This window comes from Hippopotamus amphibius, chromosome 14 (genome assembly GCF_030028045.1).
Source record: "Hippopotamus amphibius kiboko isolate mHipAmp2 chromosome 14, mHipAmp2.hap2, whole genome shotgun sequence".
Taxonomy (NCBI): Eukaryota; Metazoa; Chordata; class Mammalia; order Artiodactyla; family Hippopotamidae; genus Hippopotamus; species Hippopotamus amphibius.
Genome location: NC_080199.1, coordinates 64156989 through 64176919, shown reverse-complemented (window position 1 = coordinate 64176919; position 19931 = coordinate 64156989). Strand labels below are relative to the sequence as shown.

The 19931-nt window shown below is 39.1% G+C and overlaps 2 protein-coding genes across 6 annotated transcripts in view; one reads left to right on the top strand and one right to left on the bottom strand.

The window, feature by feature from the left end:
* The window catches only part of INTS6 (integrator complex subunit 6), an 82821-nt gene extending 78047 nt beyond the window's left edge, over window positions 1-4774 (top strand). For all 5 annotated transcript variants that reach the window (XM_057707336.1, XM_057707339.1, XM_057707337.1 and 2 more), the window contains 3 exons: window positions 174-548; window positions 1611-1704; window positions 3336-4774. In XM_057707336.1, the coding sequence (XP_057563319.1) occupies window positions 174-548; window positions 1611-1704; window positions 3336-3429 (563 nt within the window). In that variant the 3' untranslated portion in view covers window positions 3430-4774. The remainder of the gene's footprint in view (window positions 1-173; window positions 549-1610; window positions 1705-3335) is intronic.
* Window positions 4750-19931, bottom strand: part of SERPINE3 (serpin family E member 3) — a 50086-nt gene continuing 34904 nt past the window's right edge. The window contains exons 7-10 of the mRNA XM_057707210.1: window positions 17601-17701; window positions 7935-8021; window positions 7367-7450; window positions 4750-4981 (exon numbers count right to left, since the gene is read on the bottom strand). Of these exons, the coding sequence (XP_057563193.1) occupies window positions 4938-4981; window positions 7367-7450; window positions 7935-8021; window positions 17601-17701 (316 nt within the window). The 3' untranslated portion in view covers window positions 4750-4937. The remainder of the gene's footprint in view (window positions 4982-7366; window positions 7451-7934; window positions 8022-17600; window positions 17702-19931) is intronic.

The following is a 19931-nucleotide window of genomic DNA, read 5'->3' as shown; positions in this document are numbered from 1 at the left end:
GTGAATGTTTCACATTGAAATACACCATATATTTGGCAAGGCTTAAGAACCATATCAAATTGTTAATTCGTATCAGTCAAGGAGATCAGTTGTGCTTTGCTGCAATATTGTTTCTTTGAAGTTTTCTTTACTATGTGCTTTGAAATTGGCTCTCATCCTTTTTTTGTTTTTAGTTTCAGAAGCCACTAATGATTCGACAATAGATGATGTGGTTGAAAATCATGTTGCAGACCAACTTTCATCAGATATTACACCAAATGCTATGGAAACTGAATTTTCAGCATCTTCTTCTCCTGCCAATTTACTGGAACGACCAACCAATCATACAGAGGCTCTTGGTCATGACCACTTAGGAACTAACGACCTTACTGTTGGTGGATTTCTAGAAAATCATGAGGAGCCAAGAGATAAAGAACAGTGTCCTGAAGAGAACATACCAGCATCTTCACTCAATAAAGGAAAGAAATTGACGCATTGCAGAAGCCATGAAGAGGTCAACACTGAACTAAAAGCACAAATAATGAAAGAGATCCGAAAGCCAGGAAGAAGTATGTATAATTAGAGACAAACATCAGATTTGATTTCTGTACATGCTCAAAAAAAAAGTCAGATTAACTAAAGCACAGATCTGATTTTAGATCAGTCTTATACAACATATGAGCTATATAAGGTTTCATTCTTTACTCAGCCAACAAACACTGAGTATCTGCTGTATCCAAAGTACTGTGTTAGGTGTGGTAAGTAGGAGGGACCGAGAGCAGAGCAGGAACATACAGATAAATTACACACGGTTCCTACCATGACAGGACCCCACAGGCGTGAGCATTCTGCCAGCCAGCAGCTGGAATTTTAAGGTAACAACAGCAAACCCAGAAGATTTAGTGGATATCTAATGACTTCATATCTGTAAAAGTTCTTGGCATAGTACCTACCCACCATCTTAACTTTTAAGATTTAAACTGTAATAGTGATCAAGGATGTGTGTAGGCCAAAAAACTGAAATTAATTATGAAAGCTATCTATTATATGAGTACAAAAGAACTTTGTGAGATAAAGTTTCAGTATTATTGACATTCATTCAGATGATGTTGGCAGGTCACCTGCTATGATGGTGCCCATGGCTGGTCCAGAAGTGGGTGAGACTCAGTACTGGCCACTTAGGAGCTTATAGTCCTTGGCAGAGTTTTATGTGAAAACTTGAAACTGAGACAATGCTCTTAACTTGTTTATTTTTTTTCCTCTGTGTTATCCGCCCCCCAGGTTAGCTGTAATTTAGAATTTGTTATAAGGATGGATATTTGTAAAAGCCACTTCTTATTTTTCTGTGGCACTACCAAAAAGCTGCTTACTCATCCTTCTAAGCTTTATATTTCATACCGTATTGAGAATTTTTACCAAAAAAAGCAATGTTTGAAAAGTTATTTTATCTTTGTTGATGTATGATGAAATATGTATATTATAAAATCTCCAATGAGCAGTGAAAGTTTTATGTAGACTGTTTTTGGTTTTATCTTAGTATATCTTGATGTAGTAAACTGTAATAGAAAAATATTGAATAAGAGCACAAAGTAAAGCCACTTAATTTTTCTTTTTGCTTTTCTTGCCCTAAGAATATGAAAGAATCTTCACGTTACTGAAGCATGTGCAAGGCAGTTTACAAACAAGACTAATATTTTTACAGAATGTCATTAAAGAAGCATCAAGGTAAATAACCTACTGTACATTATGATATGATCAAAAATGAGTCCCCAGTTTCTGTAGTCGGTATTTTAACAGTATCTATTTTATACTTGTGTTGTTATGCATGTATATGACACACCCACGTGTATGTAAATACCTTTCTCTTTTTTTCAGTTTATTGAAAGAAGTTCACTTAAAAATTAGCCACATACAAATTCTTCAGAAATCATGGACCCTTTCCCTCTACACATTACAGATACTTGTATAATTCTTGTTTATCTTATTCTATGGCTTTTTGGTGTCTATAAAGTTTATAGTCTTTAATTTTTCTCCTTTGTATATCTGAACTACAGTTAATATTAGTGATTAAAGGTATTCTTGAAAGGCAATATTTGAATGCAGTTCACTTGTACGTGGGAAAACATGTAATTAAGGGGACCAGAGCTGGACAAATGGGCCTTATTCTGATTGCTTCAGTAGCCCAGGATTATGTACTTTAGTACAAGGAATGTGGATCAAGATTATAAATGGTAACTACAAAGTGCAATTAACTAGAAAGCATAGTTGTATCAGTTTACTGTGTAAAAAAGTGTTTTTTTTATTTCTCCTCAAGACTTTTAGAATTTTACTACTGTAAGAAAATTTAGGGTTTGTCTCATCTGACCTTCCAAGATACCCACCCTTTAATTAGTACTTCCGTTTCTTCCATGCTACACGTAAAGATTTTTTTTAGATAAAGCTGTTAATTCTTTTTTTTTTTTTTGAGCATAGGCCACGTTGAAGTTTCAAGATAAGGCCATAACTTTTCATATTATTCATATTGACTATTTAACCCATTCTGCTCTTTATGTAACATCTGTCAACTTAAACTTCATCAGAGATTTAGCTATATTCCTGGTACCTGAATTCTACTTCTGCCACCTTTTAGAGAGTTGTGTAGTATTATTGGTGGTTAGTCATATTAGTTTACAAGTAGAGAGGAAGTAGGTATAGATTGGGCAGTGTTTTTGGATATTCTGAAAAGCATCAGCCGTGTTAATACTTTTGTAGACAAAAGCAATTTTATTCTACTATAGTAATTACTGCAAAAATTTTTAAATTGCCACTGGAACTTTGTTTGCTATATCGTATACTACAGATGTGTAATTGTCCTTGATTTGCTAGTTTTCACATTGTAATAGTAGAACACCACGGTTTAAATGTGATTGCCCAAATTTCATTTCTTCTTTCATTTTGTGGGGGATTATATTCATATTTTTATTCACATTCCTGTCAACATTCAACTTTCAAAGGGCATAAGAAGCTACTGGAGTCATTGCTTTGGGAGTCCAGATTGCTGGAGTATTTATAACCCTTGTATTTTTAGGGGTTTTTTCCCCCTTTTCTTTTTGATTGTGGAAGAAATAACCTCTTTCCCATTGTACCTAGGCCTGGATTATTTGTTTTAGGAACAAATTATAATACTCTACTGATAAAAATAATTTGCTGATCTTCTAAGACATTTTATATATCATAAACTTGTTGCTTTTTCATTTTCTTTTCACTTCGAAAAATCTTCCCAAGGCAGTTTCTCTCTTAAAAAAAAAAATTATACTGACATATAACTATTTGTTAAAAAGAAATTGAGAGTGCTATTACTTATTTTTTTTATACAGGTTTAAAAAAAGAATGCTAATAGAACAACTGGAGAACTTCTTGGATGAAATACATCGAAGAGCCAGTCAGATCAACCATATTAATAGCAATTAAAAGAAAACAGAATGTGGCCACTTATTTCACTACCTTCTCCAAATACAAAGTAAATACAAGACTGTTGTGATCTTGCATTCATTTTTTGACATGCATTGTTGGCTTTTTGAAAAACTGAGAGCAAGTCTACAGATCCTTTTTCCATCATTTTACAGTGACCTTTTCTTCATTTTGGTTTATTTTTGTAATGTGAAAAGTATCACTCTAAAAAACATTTTTATTTAACAAACTAAAAATATTCCTCCAAATCTCTTGCTTGTCATTGACTCTTGCGTGTCAATTTCCCTCAGGTTCTATTTTCTTAAACCAACCTTTAAAATTGTCACCTCTGTTAAGGTTGAACTTTGCCAAAAAAATAAAAAAGAAGTTACTTTGTAATTTTTGGGGAAAAAAGCACATACATTAAAACTAGGCAATGTTTTGTATATACAGTTATTTTGGATATATTATTGTAAGTTGTACAAATGTATTTTGAAGAATATTTAAGAAAAGCACTTTTGTTATTCCATCAATAAATGCTCTATTTTACTCTTGTGTGGTTTAGGAAATAATCACATTTAAAGTAATCATTTAAAACCATCTTAAGATAATGGAATTTTAAAGGCCTTGCTTTTTAGCATTGGAAAAATACACCACTTGAAGTTCACATTTGTTAAACCTAACTGTAATTACATGTTACATAATCTGCATTGTCTTTTTACTCTATGTTCTTAGATTTTGTTGGCCACTCCAACATACTCCATTTCTGCCTAAATAATGGAAACGATGGTATCTGTGGTGGACAGGCAGACTCTTTAAAGCTGTTTAAAAAGCAGACACCTTTGGACTTTACTGGTTTCCTTACTTTCCTTCAACCCTTTTCCTTTCTCACTAGAACTGTGGCTGGCACTAAGGTGAAGCAGTCAGTTAGGGGGTTGTAAATGTGGGGTACACCACATACTCTGAAATGTCCAGCGTTTAGCAGCTTGATGCTGTGCTTACGGAAGTCCCACAACAGACTTGGGGTTCAAAGGGGATCTTTGTTCTGCTCTGCTATTACACTTAAACTCTCAATTTTATGTAGAAGCTAAATGGAAAGAAAACACGTTTAAAATGACTTTGCTCATTTTGCATTCTCTCTGAGTTATCCAGGATAAGGAAAAATGAACACTATTCACTGTCCACCCTCAGTCCAACATGGCCTCACGTGTCCTTACTGAGGACGTGACCCTGTGACCTGACCCACTCACCATTCACAGATCACTGCTGTGCCTTGTAGTGCTTTTGGGATAACCAGTAGAAAAGAAGGCTAAAATACACTTAGATTAAGAGAGGGTGAAATAAATTTATAAAATTAAGGGAAAACTGAAGTATTTTTAGGTTCATAGTATTTGCAAATCACATACCCTTATCTTTTTACACTTTAGCAGAACATTTTTAAAATTTCAAGGGTATAGCAAAATGAAGTTGTAACTTTATATGAAGAAAAGCATAGATGAAAGTGGAGAACATGCTTGAGATCTGGTGATTCAGTTTAGGGGATTTGAAACTCTCCCAATACTGAAGACAAATGCTGTCAAGAAAAAAAAGCATTTAATGTGTTATACAGTATTTTCATATGCAATCCTTTAAACATTTTTTTTTTTACCTCTACAAAATACCTTTAAGCAGGAGATCATTTAGTGAATGGAACTGTCAAGGTGATTAGCTGCAGTCACATTGCTAAATTCAACAAGAGATACACAAAATCCAGAATATATTGTCTGGTATTAAATTATATACATTTAGGTTCTGAGATTAACAGAAGGGATAACAAATCAGATAAAAGTTAACACTTAACAAAAATACTTAGGAAAGGGACTCAGTCTGTTCCAATGTTTGTCCACTTTCCTTATCAGAAAGTTCTTATTTTACAGGTTGCTCATGAGATAATAATCCTTTAGACCCTTGACCTTTAATACATTCTGGGGTATGAACCCCAGAGGCAGTTGAAAAGAAGCACTTTGTTCTGTCTCCTCTTTTTGTCCTTAATTTCTCTGCCTCCATACTCTACACCCTCATCCTGAAACCTAGTCACAAGCTTTGAAACCCATCACAATTCAAGCTTATTATCCCATCTCTTGCAGGTTTTTTTTTTACATTTTAAGAAACTGGGCATCTTAGTTAAGTTAGTGAAATACTGCAGAATTTCTGTAAGCGAAGGGGAGGAGGAGTACATTTGAGGGGAATATTGTGTCTTTTAGGCCCTTTAGATCACTGGATGGATGAGTGTAGGCTGTACAAATGACTTTCTCCAACAGTCTAATCTTGAGGTTAAGATCATTTTTTGTAATGTTCTTGTGTGTATCCCATTTGTCAACTGATTGAGTCATTATTTGCCCTTATCAGTAAGCTTTGTCAGTTTGGTGTACTGAAGGCTGAGACTCATTTCTGTCCTTTCAGTACCCCGTCACCAGAAGAATAGCCACTTGGCCTTGTGTGATGTGAGCAAGTACCTCCCAGAAAGAGAGGTAAATCAATTCACAAGGACTATATTTAGATGTGTGGTGGATTATCAAACTGGTTTTGGACTGTATTTTTCATTCTGTTTACTAAGGCCGTTCTGAAAACTCTTATCACGGAAACAGTGGTGTGTCCTTTACTAGTTAGTTCAAAGGTTTTATATCATTTTATGCAGTTGAATTCCAGAAGAGAAACTGTTCTCTTTTAACTGTCATCAACTTTTATAGGCTATCAGCTTTTGACAGTGTACTTTCTGTTCAAGTTTAGTCCTGTCTCTTTGTTTCTTGAGGGAGTAGAACCTGTCATTTTTTTCATCTTTCATTTTTGACTTGTATCCTTTCTAAGAGAGGGCTCTCTGTTGCCTGTTCTGAGTGATAAGTGACATTTTCATCTAATAAATATGGGGTTGGGGTGATCATGGTGATATACTAAGAGGATATATTCTGTCGATGGACTTTTTCTCCCCAAATAATCCCCCAATAGATTATTTCCTAGTGAATGATTACCTTCATCCTTTTTGTCACAAGTGTCTTTGATTTCTAGCACAAGTTACAGCAGTATGCAAATGATTCTCAGATAAAATGATGTTGACAGTATTTCCTTAAGAATTTGTGTAAAACCTATGCGTAATTTTCATTATTCTAACTTGACTTTTTTTCTCTCCATAAATAAAAATAATGCCTGATGTTTAGTTAAAGTAGATCCACTTTTGCTTGATTTTGTTAGTCTTGTTCCATCCTATTTCTTTTTAACACATTGTTTAGACTTGCCAACAACTCTTTACTGAGAATCTCTTTTCTTTCCTAGGCTGATAAGTAATTGCCAGAGAGGGTGGGGCAACGTTAAGAGGAATAATGTGAATACTTTGTTCACTGTTGTTGATGCTTAAAGGACTTCTGCTTGTCCTTCTGATGTGCTAAGGCTCTGCCTGTACCATACCATCTTTGGATTAAGATGTGGTTGTATGGTAAGCTTGAGAAAGATCAACAGAAAAGCTATAGAGATGCAGGTGCATTCCCTAGGATACCAGGGGTACTGAGAGCCAGAGGACTACTTAGATGCTCTAGTGGCCTGAAGAAACTCTCATCCTACAAGGCCAAGAAAGCTTGGCAACAATGGGGAAAAAAGACTTATCATTTATTTTACTTTCATGATTTTTTTTAAGTCTCCCCAGAATTAGAAACCTGAATTTTTAAAGGCCTACATCAACTATAAATGAGCTGAAAGAAACAGAAGGCAAAAAGGCCACAGAGGATATTAGTTTCCTCAGTAGTTATGAAATATTCCCCTTTTACAGGATACATCACATAGCAACCCGGAAGCTTCTGAAGCACCATAGAAACCAGCTAGAAGGAATGCTTGTTTTAGGTTAGGGTGGACAAATGAGCCTTTGTTGCTAGAGAGATGCTGATAAATATTTAATTTATGTGAATCCTATCAAAAAATACTGTAATACCTGTGTTGGGTTCTCTCAGGAAAAAGATGAATGGCCGATCTGCTTTAAAAATAGGAATCCGAGACCTTTTCAGTAACAACAAAGCTGCAGGAAAGATAAAGAATAGAATCCCATTGTATTTTCTATTTTTTTGAGGGAAGTCACTATTAAAATTGGATACGAAGTCACTTATATGCCTTGATTTTTGAAGAAATAAAAGCATCCTAATGATATAGCATTGTTTAGTGTTATGATGGGGTGCAAATGGGAAAATTAAAGAGAAAAGATACCACTTAGCCAACACTGTGCCCTATTTTCAAAATATTCCATGGAATAAATTCTTTCCTGAAGGTAATGTTCAGAATGACTCTATTCCTTGTTTATGGGGTCATGGTACAAATCCTTTTCAAAATGGCTCTTTTCTTCCATCATTTTTCAAAAACTTTGTTCTGTTAACATTGCCTTTTTTAAGAATGCTCTACCACATCTGGACTTGGGGTTTTTAGTGGGGAGGCTAAGAAGTGTGAAGGTTGAACTGGATAAATCTTTCACAAAGGGAGCTACAGGCAAGCAGTGTGACGGTGCATACCTGTAGCTGCAGATGCCTTGGTGCCTTCCTCTGAAACCTCAACCTGGGCTTTGTGGATCGCTTCAGAAACATAAACGCCATCTTGGCCTAACCCCAAGAAATAAAAATGTGATTGTTTATTTGCATTTTGATGCATTTAGTTGAAAGATTTGAATACATTTTTAAAGAACGGACTTTACCTACAATCTTGCATGCTGCCTACTGTGTAGTTCGGAAGAGATTTGCAAAATTTTAAGGTGCAGTATTTGATGCAACTTTCAAAACCTCAAATTTCGTAAATTATCTAATAACCCTCTCAGATTAATATTTGGGGCTGTGCCCCATTTATTCAATGGTTAATTTTAAAAAATAATTCCTAGTTACTGTTGAAATCTTTAGTCAGTATTTCTAAAAATTCGGTGGTGTAAGGATTGCCAGAGTATGTGTTAAAATGCAAATTCTGGAGCCCAGGAATCTGCACATTCAGCAAGCTTCTGAGATGATTTCCTTTGAATGCCTTCTTGGGCTCCATTTTAAGAGCCACTGTTAAATGACAGCCAGAGGTTTGTACTATGGGCTTTAAAAGGCAGTGTATAAAAAATGTCTCACGCCGCATGACTGCCTTCTGTGTACTCAGTATATCAGTGATGCACTTACCTTGCTTCACGGGCTAGAATTTACAAAGAAAACGAGAGGTTAGAACTATAATAGTTGTATGCCAACAATTTCAAAGGTAGTATAAGCTTAGCAAATAGGAATCTGAGTGATCGTGTTAGAGGAATCGACAGGTTTTTGTAATTCAGCTACCAATCATTTTTAAGCAATTCTCCACAGTGAAATGGTACTTGATGACACAAAGAATGAAAGTAAGAATCTTTAGAATGAGAAGAAACTAGAAATCATTCAGTCCAACCCTCTCATTTTAGAGTGATCTGTGAAGTCATCTGAGGTCACATACTTGACAAGAGGTCCAGTCAGGTATAGGCAGGTGTTCTGACAGCAGGTACAGTGCCTGTTTCCACCCCACCCTTCCATACAGATGCCGCCACCTTGGAAAAGTGTGTTCTAGTCAAGTCTAGCACGCACTGAACAGGGAGCTGTGGTAGGAGTCTTAAAACAGGCATTGTGATGGACATATTGTATTTTGAGGGGGCTTCATTGTTTTATCTTAGACTAATATTTAAGTTGTTTTGCATTTCTCACGCACATACGAGGGGATGGCAAATGAATGTTGTGAGAGAATAAGACCAGCAGAATACAGAATATGCAGCGTTTCACCCCTCTTGTGAATAAGGCATACACAGGAAATTGTGTTGGCTGTGTTCACTGTAAGGAACAGCATGAGTGAAAGGGACCAGACAAGGGCCAAAGGAAGAGAAAAATTAGTGGAAACATTCACTTGGCATCACTTGTCCTAAAACCAGGGCAAAATCTGATTGATTTTAGCAGTTGGTCTTTTTCTGTAGGATCTTTTAGAAAAGAAACAGATTTCTCTATAACTAATAACTAGCTTGTCTCACTAACTCATTAAGCAAACTGAAATGCAGTGGCCAAATCAGAATTGTGTGTATAAGGAATGGCTCATGGTCATAAGAAGGTTTTACTAATCTGTGACTTCATTACTATCTAGTATGGTATCCGAACATTTATTTAAAATAAATGTTAATGAAATGAATGAGGTTCTTTATCAGCTAGAGTATAGTAAATGTGTTTGTGTTAAGAGTCCGGGCACCCTGGCATAATGTGAGAAATCGGGCCAACTGGTCGGTATGAATGAGTTTTTGATTAGATGGGCTTGGTATTTCAGTTTCTTTAAACTGCAACTGAGGTTTCATTTAAGTAGCTTTTTTATCCACCACATCACAAGCATGGTCCGATAATTGACATTTATGTGTCTGCACAGACATAGGCTAAGACCCATAGCCTGTCATGCCCCAGCATCCTCATCTCTCATACATTTCATCTCTGGTAAGAGTTAACATTTCAGAAGACCAACATTTGTGATCAAAATAAGGATTCAGGAGTCATCTGTGGGTTGGTGTTTTTCTTATTGCTTGATCTCGTACTACAGATCCTTATTTGCTTACTTTTGTGAAGTAGCTCTGGAAATGCTGGCAACCAATGAAATCAGCCTAGAAGAGGTCAAGCAAAAAGGGATTCTCCTGGCTTTGGGCTCATCCTCTCCTGGCTTTGGGCTCATCCTCTCCTGCCGTGTTGGCAGCTGTCTAGTGCCGTTGAGGGTCATGTGACCTGTTTCCCCAAAATTTGTTCCCAAGGTTGTTTACAGGTGCTATTCTATAAAAAGCGTTTCATGAGTAGTTACAATGGGAACCGCAAGTTGAATAGGTTTGTGCTTTTGTTATTAATTGTAGACTTTCTTAGAGCTGCTAATTTGCTAATGTTCACAGTGACTCTCTACAGGAGGGCTATAATATGTAGTGTTTAACCATGGAACTACCCATACTATCTCCTGTCTCCAAGGTTACCAGGTTAGAATTCTACAGAACATTACTTTGGGAAACGCTGCCTTCCCCCCGCCTCCCCCAATGAACCCTTCTGCTCCTACATTACGTTTCAATAACCAAACCAAATGGGTAAAAATCTTCCTGCCCTCCCTGGCATACTCTCCACTCTCCTTCCATAACATCTTCTTTGAAGTGTTTCCATCTCAACCTTCCTTGTTATACTGTTAGCGCCCAGAAAGGGGACGCTGTGTTATTCATCTTAAATACCTGTTACTGTGCTCAACTAGCATGATAACGCTTGGTACACATATGTGTTTAGCAAATGTTGGAGGAATGAATAGTGGACACTCCTCACACTACGTTTGTTTCATTTCCCCATAAAAACAACGGCCTTAGTGTTCTTTAATCTGATTTCACTTGTAAGGAAATGCTGGCTGCTGTCTTTGGAATCACAGGTGCGCAGCACTGAAGGAGTCTTTGGCAAATCTCATCCAAATAACAGTTTCAGTGCCCCTTCCCCTTTGTTAGTGGAGCCCGTCATTCTTTGTGTGTGATTGGCCACACTCTCAAAAGGCTTAAGAGTTTTCATAATATGACACTGTATAGCCATTAGATTTGCAAAATATAAATCAGTAATCCTACTTTCCATCCTCAGCTTCTCATAAGCAGGAAAAACACTATCATTTGCTGTGTCTTTTGTCTTTCTAGTTATCACTTACTACTGGCAACGTTAATGGCTTTGAAAAAGTTATTGCCAGAATTTGCTTCTAGTTTATCTCTCTCATCTTCTTGTCACTTAGCCATAGAGGGAGAGTGTATGTCACATAACACGCAGCCCAGCATATACAGAGTGAATGCTGGAAAGAATCTGAAATGGCCTCTGAAAGTAGGTGGTTAGTTCCTTTCTCCATCCTTCTCCTCTAGGCCACTCCTCACGTCTTTCGTTCTCCCCACCCTCCCACCCAGCTTTGCTGAGATACAATTCACGTATATAACATGTACGGTTAAGGTATACTATGTGACATTTTATATATGTATATATTGCAAATAAGATAATATATCTTATATCTGTACCCTTGGACCACCTTCACCCATTCTCCCCACCCAGGCAACCACCATTGTACATTCTGATTCTATGAGTTTAGTTTTTTTAGATTACACATATCTGTGAGATCATACAGTATTTGTCTTTCTCTCTCTGACTTAACTCACTTATGGTAATGCACTCAGGGTTTTTCTACAATGTTGCAAATGGCAGGGTTTTCTTTTTTTTATGGCTGAATACTATTCCATTGCATATGTACGTACTGCAACTCCTTTATCCATTCATCTGTTGATAGACGCTTAGTTAGCTTTTTTTCCATGTCTTGGCTGTTGTAAATAATGCTACCATGAACATGAAGGTGCAGATATCTCTGTGACACAGTGATTTTGTTTCTTTTGGATATAGACCCAGACGTGAAACTGCTGGATCATATGGTAGTTCTATTTGACTTTTTGGAGGAACCACCATACTATTTTCCATAGTGGCTGCACCAATTTACATTCCTACCAACAGTGCACAAGGACATGGCTTGTGGGATCTTAGTTCCCCAACCAGGGATCGAACCTGTGCCCTTGGCAGTGAAAGCGTGGAGTTCTAACCACTGGACTGCCAGAAAATGCCCTACACTTGCTGTTTCTTATCTTTTTGATAATAGCCATTCTCACTGGTGTGAGGTGATATCTCATTGTTTTGATGTGCATTCCCTGATGATTAGTGATGTTGAGCACAGTTTCATGTACCTGTTGGCCATTTGAGTATCTTTTCGGAAAAATCTATTCAGATTCTCTGCCCACTTTTAAACTGGATGACGATTATGATTTGCTATTGAGATGTATGAGTTCCTTAGATATTTTGGATATTAACCCCTTAAGAGAGAGCACAGCCTGCAAGTATTTTCTCCCATTCAATAAGTTGCCTTTTCCTTTTCTCAATTACTTCTTTTGCTGTGAAGAAGCTTTTAGTTTGATGTAGCTTCACTTGTTTACTTTGGCTTTTGGTGTTTGTTCATTTGGTGTCATATCCAAAAAGTAATTGTCAAGACCAATTTCAAGACCTCGAAATTGTTCCTTCTCTCTTGCTACTTTCAATATTCTTTGTCTTTTGACAATGTAATTACAAATGTGTTTCAGTGTAACCCTTTTCAGGTTTGACCTATTTGGGGTCATTTGGCCCTGATGAATCTGGATGCCTATTTATTTCTCTCTTCAAATTTGGGAAGTTTTCAGCCAATATTGCTTTAAATAGACTTTCTATCCCTTTCTCTTTCTCATCTCCTCCTGGGATTCCCATAACTTATACACTGTTTCTTTCGATGGATGTCCTCAACTCCCCTTGGCTTTCCTCACTCTTTCTTTTTGCTCCTCTGACTAGATAATTTCAAATGATTTATCTTCTAGTTCACTGAGTTTTTTCCTCTGCTGGGTCAAGTCTGCTGTTGAAGCTCTCTTAATCTTCAGTACAGTCATTGTATTCTTAAGCTTTAGGATTTCTGTTTTGTTTTGGTTTTTTGATGGTTTCTTTTCTTTCTTTTTTAAAGCTCTTTATTGGAATATAATTGCTTTACACTGTTGTGTCAGTTTTTGCTGTACAACAAAGTGAACCACCTGTATTTATACAATGATTTCTATTTCTTTGCTGAAATTCTTATTTGTGCACTGTTTTCCTAATTTTGTTTGTCTGTGTGTTCTTGTAGTTTACTGAACTTCTTTAAAAGGATTACTCAGAATTCTTTGTTATACAGCTCACAGATCTCCATTTCTTTAGGGTAGTTACTGGAACTTTACTTGTTTCTCTTGGTGGCATCATGTTTTTCTGATTCTTGATGATCCTTCACTCCTTGCATTAATATCTATGTGTTTAAGTAAGCAGTCTCCTCTTCTAGACTTTACAGGTTTGCTCTGGCAAGGAAAGACCTTCACCAGTCAGCTGATAGCAGTCGTGGGCAGGTAAGGCTTTCTATCAGGGTCTCTATTTGAGCAAGGCTACTGCATATGCTCTGAGGTTGTGGGGGTTGCTGCTGGTTGGGTTCTTTGGTTGGGCGGGACTGCTGGCTGGACTGTGCATTCAAGTGGGGCCACTGTGTGGGCTCCCTGTTCAGGTGGGGCTTCTGGTTATGTTTCATGGTTGGGTTGGGCCACTAGCTCTGTAATCACCTCTGACTGAGTGAGGTTGCAGAATGTGTTCCCTGGCAGGATGGTGCACTGATTGGGCAGTTATGGGCTGGGCTCTGCAATCATTCCTGGTCAGGTGGTGTCTCAGGCTGTTTCCCAACTGGGTGGTGCTGTTGGCTGGGCTCCATGTCAGGTGGGGCCACGGGTTCAGATCTGGCCTGGTGGTACCACAGGTTGGGCTCCAAGGCTGTCCAGAGTCACTGATCAGGCTCCCTGGTTATGTGGTGTCACGGGCTATGCTCAACAGTTGTGCAGGGCATCTGGCTTGGCTCTTTGCCCAAGCAGGGCTGTAGGATAAGCTTCGTGGCTATCAGGGTTCTCTGGCCAGGCTTCCTGGATGAGCAGGACTTGAGGCTATGCTTGGCAGTTGGGTTGGGTTGTGAATTTGCTTTCCTGCCTGGGTGGGTTGGAAGTATGGCCCTTTGACTGCAGACCCAAATCACAGAACTGCCAACTGAGCCCTCTGGCCAGATGGGGCCATTGGCTTGGCTCTGCAGATGGCATTCCTTCTGGCTGGGGTCTCTGCTCAGGTGCCACTGCAATATGGTCTACTAAGGTTTTAATGCTGGCTGCTGTAAGCTTTGCCCCCCTTCTCCATTGCTATCTGATCCCCAGTCGTCTTCATGAGGTGAGACCTGAGAAGGCCTGCCAGGATGTGTCCTGCAACATTGAATGAGCTGAATGTCCACCTTGGGCTCTCTTTTCCCACGGGAGAAACCACAGACTTAGTGCTGTGTCATCTTGGAGGAGGGGTGATGTGCTCAGAGTGTAGCCGTTCCTCTTATCTTTCTAACGTGGTCCTTCTCAGTCTCTGTGTTTCAGAGGGGTGCTTCAGCCTCACCCCCTGGTAGGGGTATTTCCACAATGGTGACTAGTCTGTGGATAGTTGCTAGCTGGTCTTCTTGAGAAAGGGACTGAAGTTGGGAATGACCTATATTGCCATCCTGATGACCTCCTGTGGCGCCTCCCAATTATCTGCTATGGCATAAGGCAACTTCAGTACACAGCCAAAAAACTGTGGGTGGTTTGCTCATTCATGTCGTAGTAACAGGGAGCTTGTACTTCTTCCTGAGCAGAGATTGAAGACTATTCACTTATAAAAGTCAAGAATAGGATAGCTTCTTCAAGTTTCAAGGAGTATTTCTTGGATTAGGGAGCATGGGTTGGTACCAAAGCCTGCTGATCCTATAGGAAGTGGGATTGCTCAAGAAGTGTATCTCTAGTTGATGTCTTTCAGTGTAAGTGAAACTGGAATTATTCTTAAAACCATCATAACATGTAGTGTCAAGGTTGTCTGGGGAGAAAAATAATATCCTGGTCTCAGTTGGGCCTTGAAATGATATCAAGCAAGTTCTTCATGAAGCAAGAAAAGGATTTGATGCCATGAGAGGAGAGATGAGTGACTTTTAAATGGAGGAGGGGAACTTGAGTAAAATGATTCTGGGCTTTGGATCCCAATGGAAGGAAAAAGCCAAAAGTTCCCTGTGGTTGTTGAGTTTCCATCAACAGTACAAAACTGTTTGCAACCTCTTGTTAATTGTAGGACAGGAGGCCAGCATTTTCTGATCAGCTACTCTCTGACAGGCTCTCTGCTGATGCTTTGCTATATGATAAAGAATTTCATTTCTGCAAGTAAGGTGTGAGGTGGGTGGTGGCTACCCCATTCAGGCATGATATAACCATTTGTTAGAGAGATGCAGAGGCCCTGTCTCCAGAATTAAGTCAACAGCTTACCTGGGCACAGAAGTAACTAGTCTCTTGATTATGTTTAAAGAACGGCATTGGAAAGCAATATTTTAGTTGGCAAACTCTATCTGTAAAAGGCCAGATATTAAATATTTTAGCCATTGCAGACCATGTGGCATCTGTTGCAGCATCTCAATTCTGCCGTTATAGCAGGAAAGCAGCCACGGATGATTTGTAAATGAATGGAAGTGGCTGTGTTTCAATAAATATTTATTTATAAAAACAGGCCATTATGTGGTGTTGGTGACCCCTGAGTTAGAGGAACAAAACTTTATGGGAGAAGACTGTAAGGTGGGTATATTTTATCTGCAGGAGATATGCATGCAAGCTTCCCACTAGGCACATGGTAACCACTTGATAATTATTTAACAAGCCAGATTCATGAGCCTATATTTCTGCTGATTTGAGCAAATATAAGTAGACTTTAATTGCATTACAAAACAAGAGGTTAGGCATTTTGAAAGGTTCTTTTTAAAGCTAAGCTGCTTGTTAGATCTTGTCAAAGGAGCTGTGGGCCTCAGAAGTCTTTAACAATAGGGGAGTCGCATGCTGTGGGCTGAGCTCGGTCCTATTTGAGGACACAGGATTGACGGCATTTTAGGATGCACTTCTAAGACATAAAGGCAGAGAGGTTTGAGAACTGTGAAGGAACAGTGAGTCACAGTGATTACTGGAATGCAGTGGTGTGGAAGAAAAGGTCAGAATGGCCCCAAAGTTTTGAACTAGAATGAGGAAAACAGGAATGCCACAGCTGAGCTCCAGAGCCACGAAAAGGTACTGTGATTGGGTTCTGCAGGTTATTAAAGACAGAGAGCACTCAAGTTCTTCATTCCCTGCTCTTTCCTTGCCTCTTATCCTTTCGCTCAAGTCTTCTTTTCCCAGCAGTGCCAGATTATGTTGGTGTCACCAGGGAAAACTTCTGGTCGAGTCATTCAACCAAGTCAACAATACTTACTGGATATCCACTGTGTGCTGAGCACTGCTGGGGGCACTGTGCCCAAACCAGACTGTCGTCTTGCTTATCTCTTTGCATGTTTAGGCAATGAGTTCAGAATTGGTGGATTATAAATAACCTAGAATAGATCCTTCTTCCTGTTTGATGTGCTGTGTAGTCTAACTGGTCACATCTAATGCCCAAGCTGAGACGTCTCTTGTGGACCAAACTCCTTTTTTTCCTTCTTCTGTGATTGCTTAAGAAAAAAATCTGAGCAAGAAACTTATCTGTGCTATGAGGCTCTAGCATTCAAAACAGAGATTTCATCAGCTCAGCGGGCAAGGAAAACATCAAGGCCAATGGCAATGCCTGCTCCAGCGTCACCTTGGTGCAGATAATTTACTACTATCCAGAGCAGAAGCGAACCCCAGCCTCTGGAGTTGGCAACAGGTTAGCCAGTGGTCTCCTGAAAGGATTCTGGAACATAAGTTTCTGGCGTTCTACTCTCTTTTAGCGTTAGATGGAAGTTCTGTCAGACCATAGATGAATACGGATCCTATTGATTAGAAGTAGCTTGTCTACTGTAAGCCAAGAAATTTAATATAGACTCTGGGAGGGAGAACATTTTAAGGCAAGGTTACAGATGAATGAGTAACGTGAAGAATGGAAGTTGGATGGATGAGGGTAAATTCCAAGGTTAGCTCATCAGAAGAGGACAGAGAGGTACAGGGAGGGAGGAGGGCAGAGAAGGTAGAAACAGAGTGACCACAAGGCCAGCAGGACAGCGGGAGGTCAGAACAAAGGGCTCTGTTGCACCAATGTCTCTGGCATCTCCTAGTCATGCCGGGCAGAGGGAGGGGAGCTGTATTGTGTCCTGTGGTCACTGACTTCACTCTGAAGGTGGTATCTGAAAATGGTTCTTGGAGGTCATCTCAAGAAACACCCCCTCCCCCACAAAGTCCAACCCAAATCTGACTGTTATCTGAAGCGACATATTCTTATATGAAACAAAGCACTTTCTTTATTCTTTTAAAGTATCTTTTTTTATTTTTATTTTTTATTTATTTGGCACACGGGCTTAGTTGCTCCGTGGCGTGTGGGATCTTCCTGGAGCTGGGATCGAACCCGTGACCTCTGCATTGTCAGGCGGATTCTTAACCACTTCGCCACCTAGGAAGCCCTCTTTATTCTTTTAAACAATGTTAACTCTGGCTGTTTACCTCTGAAGGCTCTGTAGATGAGAATCCCTTTGTCGGTGCATGATTACAGATTAAAAACTGCCCCCAAACACAATGCCAACAAGCTTGGAAGAAGAACTCTTGTTACCTGAAACTCCTTTCAAGTTAGCTTTGAGCGGGTCGAAAAGATCCGTGACTCCCCAGGAATATAAAATGTTTTTCAAGTTGAAGTGATTTTGGATCTTAAATCTAAAAAGCAAAAACAAACCGTCAACTTTTCATTGAAAATTCCCACTTAGTGGATGTTCATCCACATCACATGACAACCAAAGCCCCTCACTGGAAAGTCTGGGGTCTCTAGGCTCATTTCCAGGTGCATCTCCACACCTCCCGCCCCCTGACTCATCCACCCACACAGCGCTCTCTCCCACCTCTGGACCTTCCACTGTTCTCTCCAGGTCGCCCTTGAATTTGAACAACTATCCTCTAAACTCAAGTCTATTGTTACGCCTCCACTTGCCCTGCCGTTTTGTGACCTTTGCTTATGGAAGCCCCATTAAACACTGTTTGTTCTACTCGTTTGATGTACAGGACATTCTGCTTCCTCTTACTGTCATTTATGATGCTGTAAACTATTTGAGAAGAGAGCCTGGTCCATTCTTATTTCCTCGTGGTAATTCATATTTAATGAGTGCTTACCATGTGCTGGCACTACGACACGTATTTTACCTGGGTTATCTCCTTTCATCTTCACGTAACTATGTTATTATTATCCTCATTTTACAGGTGAGCACACTGAGGCTTAAAGAGTTTAAGAAGCTTGCCCAAGAGGACGTCCTGAGTACATGGTGGAGCTCGACTCAGATGAGGCTGATTGAGTGCAGAGCCTGTGCCCTTGGCCTCTGAGCTTTGCTACCTTGCATCCAGGGTGGCTTCTCGTGCACAGTAGGTACAGAGAAGAAGTTGTTGACTGATTGCTAATTAATAGAGTGTCTCATTTAATATGTTTACATTTGATACAATGTATTTTCATGTTTGCTGTGTGCAGCATGGGTCTTTGGTTTTCTTAGTAAGTCCTGAGAGCAGGAAGAATCAGCACACCAACTTCATCATGTTTCTTCAAGGGCAAGGCATTTAAAACTTTACCGTTGAAAGAATTTTTAAAAGCACAGCTGACATTATTTTTCTTTGAGAATAAAAAAGTTCAAAATGGAATTTAGGTGGTCTTTTCTATAACCCATGCAGAACGTGTAGGAGAATGAAAACACTGCACATGACTTAAATATCAGAGGTCTTCACTGCCATACAAGAAAATGTGGCCAATATTTTAAACAAAGGTATCAGATTTTCTCATAAATGTGTGTTTGGGGTCTCTGTAATCGTTTTCAAAAAAAGGGACAAGCTTTCTCTAAGCATGGATATTTCTCAAAAAAATGTTTAGACGACCTTTTCTGAAATTTTCTTAAATCCTTAAAACGCATTCTTTTGAGAACTCTCAAGGCTGAAACACAGTGGTGAAGAACTTAAACTTGGGAATTCAGGGCCAGGGAGTGAATGCTGGCTCAGGCTCTTAGTAGGTGAGGGACCCGGGGCAAGTTACTTTGCTTCTCTTTGCCTCGGTTTCCTTGTTTGTGAAATGAGCTTAATACCAGTGCTCAGTTCTTAGCTCTGTGAAAGATTCGGTGAAATAATCCTGGGAAAGTGCTCTGAAAAATGCCAAGTGCAGCTCATCCGCTTTATTGTTGCCATTGTGCTTTTATTGTTTCTCAGTGACATTGTGAAAGAGCTAAGATGGCTCTGAAGCCAAGTATGGTGGTTATGGTAGGTGATAAAACTAGGTAATATCATTTTTAGTAACTAAAGACAATAGCAAAAGTGAGGTTTGACTATGCAAGATGACAGTGATTTGTTTCTCGTATGACTACAAAGGCCAGTCCAGGAAAATGCTACAAAAATATCTTGAGTTAAAAAAAGCACCCTTTACCAAAACCAGACAAGGATATCACAAGCAAATGACATACCAGTGTCCCTTATGAATACAGACGTAAAAATCCTCAACAAAAAACTAGCAAGTTGAATCTAGCAACCTATAAACCCCTCCATGACCAAGTGGGATTTATGCCAGGAATGCAAGGTGGAGTCAACATATGAAAATCAATCAATGTAAAACACCTACTAATGAAATAAAGGACAAGGGCCACACGATTATTTCAAGAGATGCAGAAAAAGCATTTGACAAAATCCAACATCCTTTCATAAAAGCAAAAACCACTCGACAAACTTGGGATAAAAGGGAATTTCTGCAGCCTCAAAATGGGCATTTACAACCCCCCCCCCCCCACAGCTAGCATCATCCTTAATGGGGAAAGACTGAATGCTCTGCCCCCTAGATTAGGAACAAGATAAGGATCTTCACCACTTCTGTTTAACGTTGTACTGAAGGGTGTGCAGGGCGATTACCCAAGAAAAAGAAAACAAA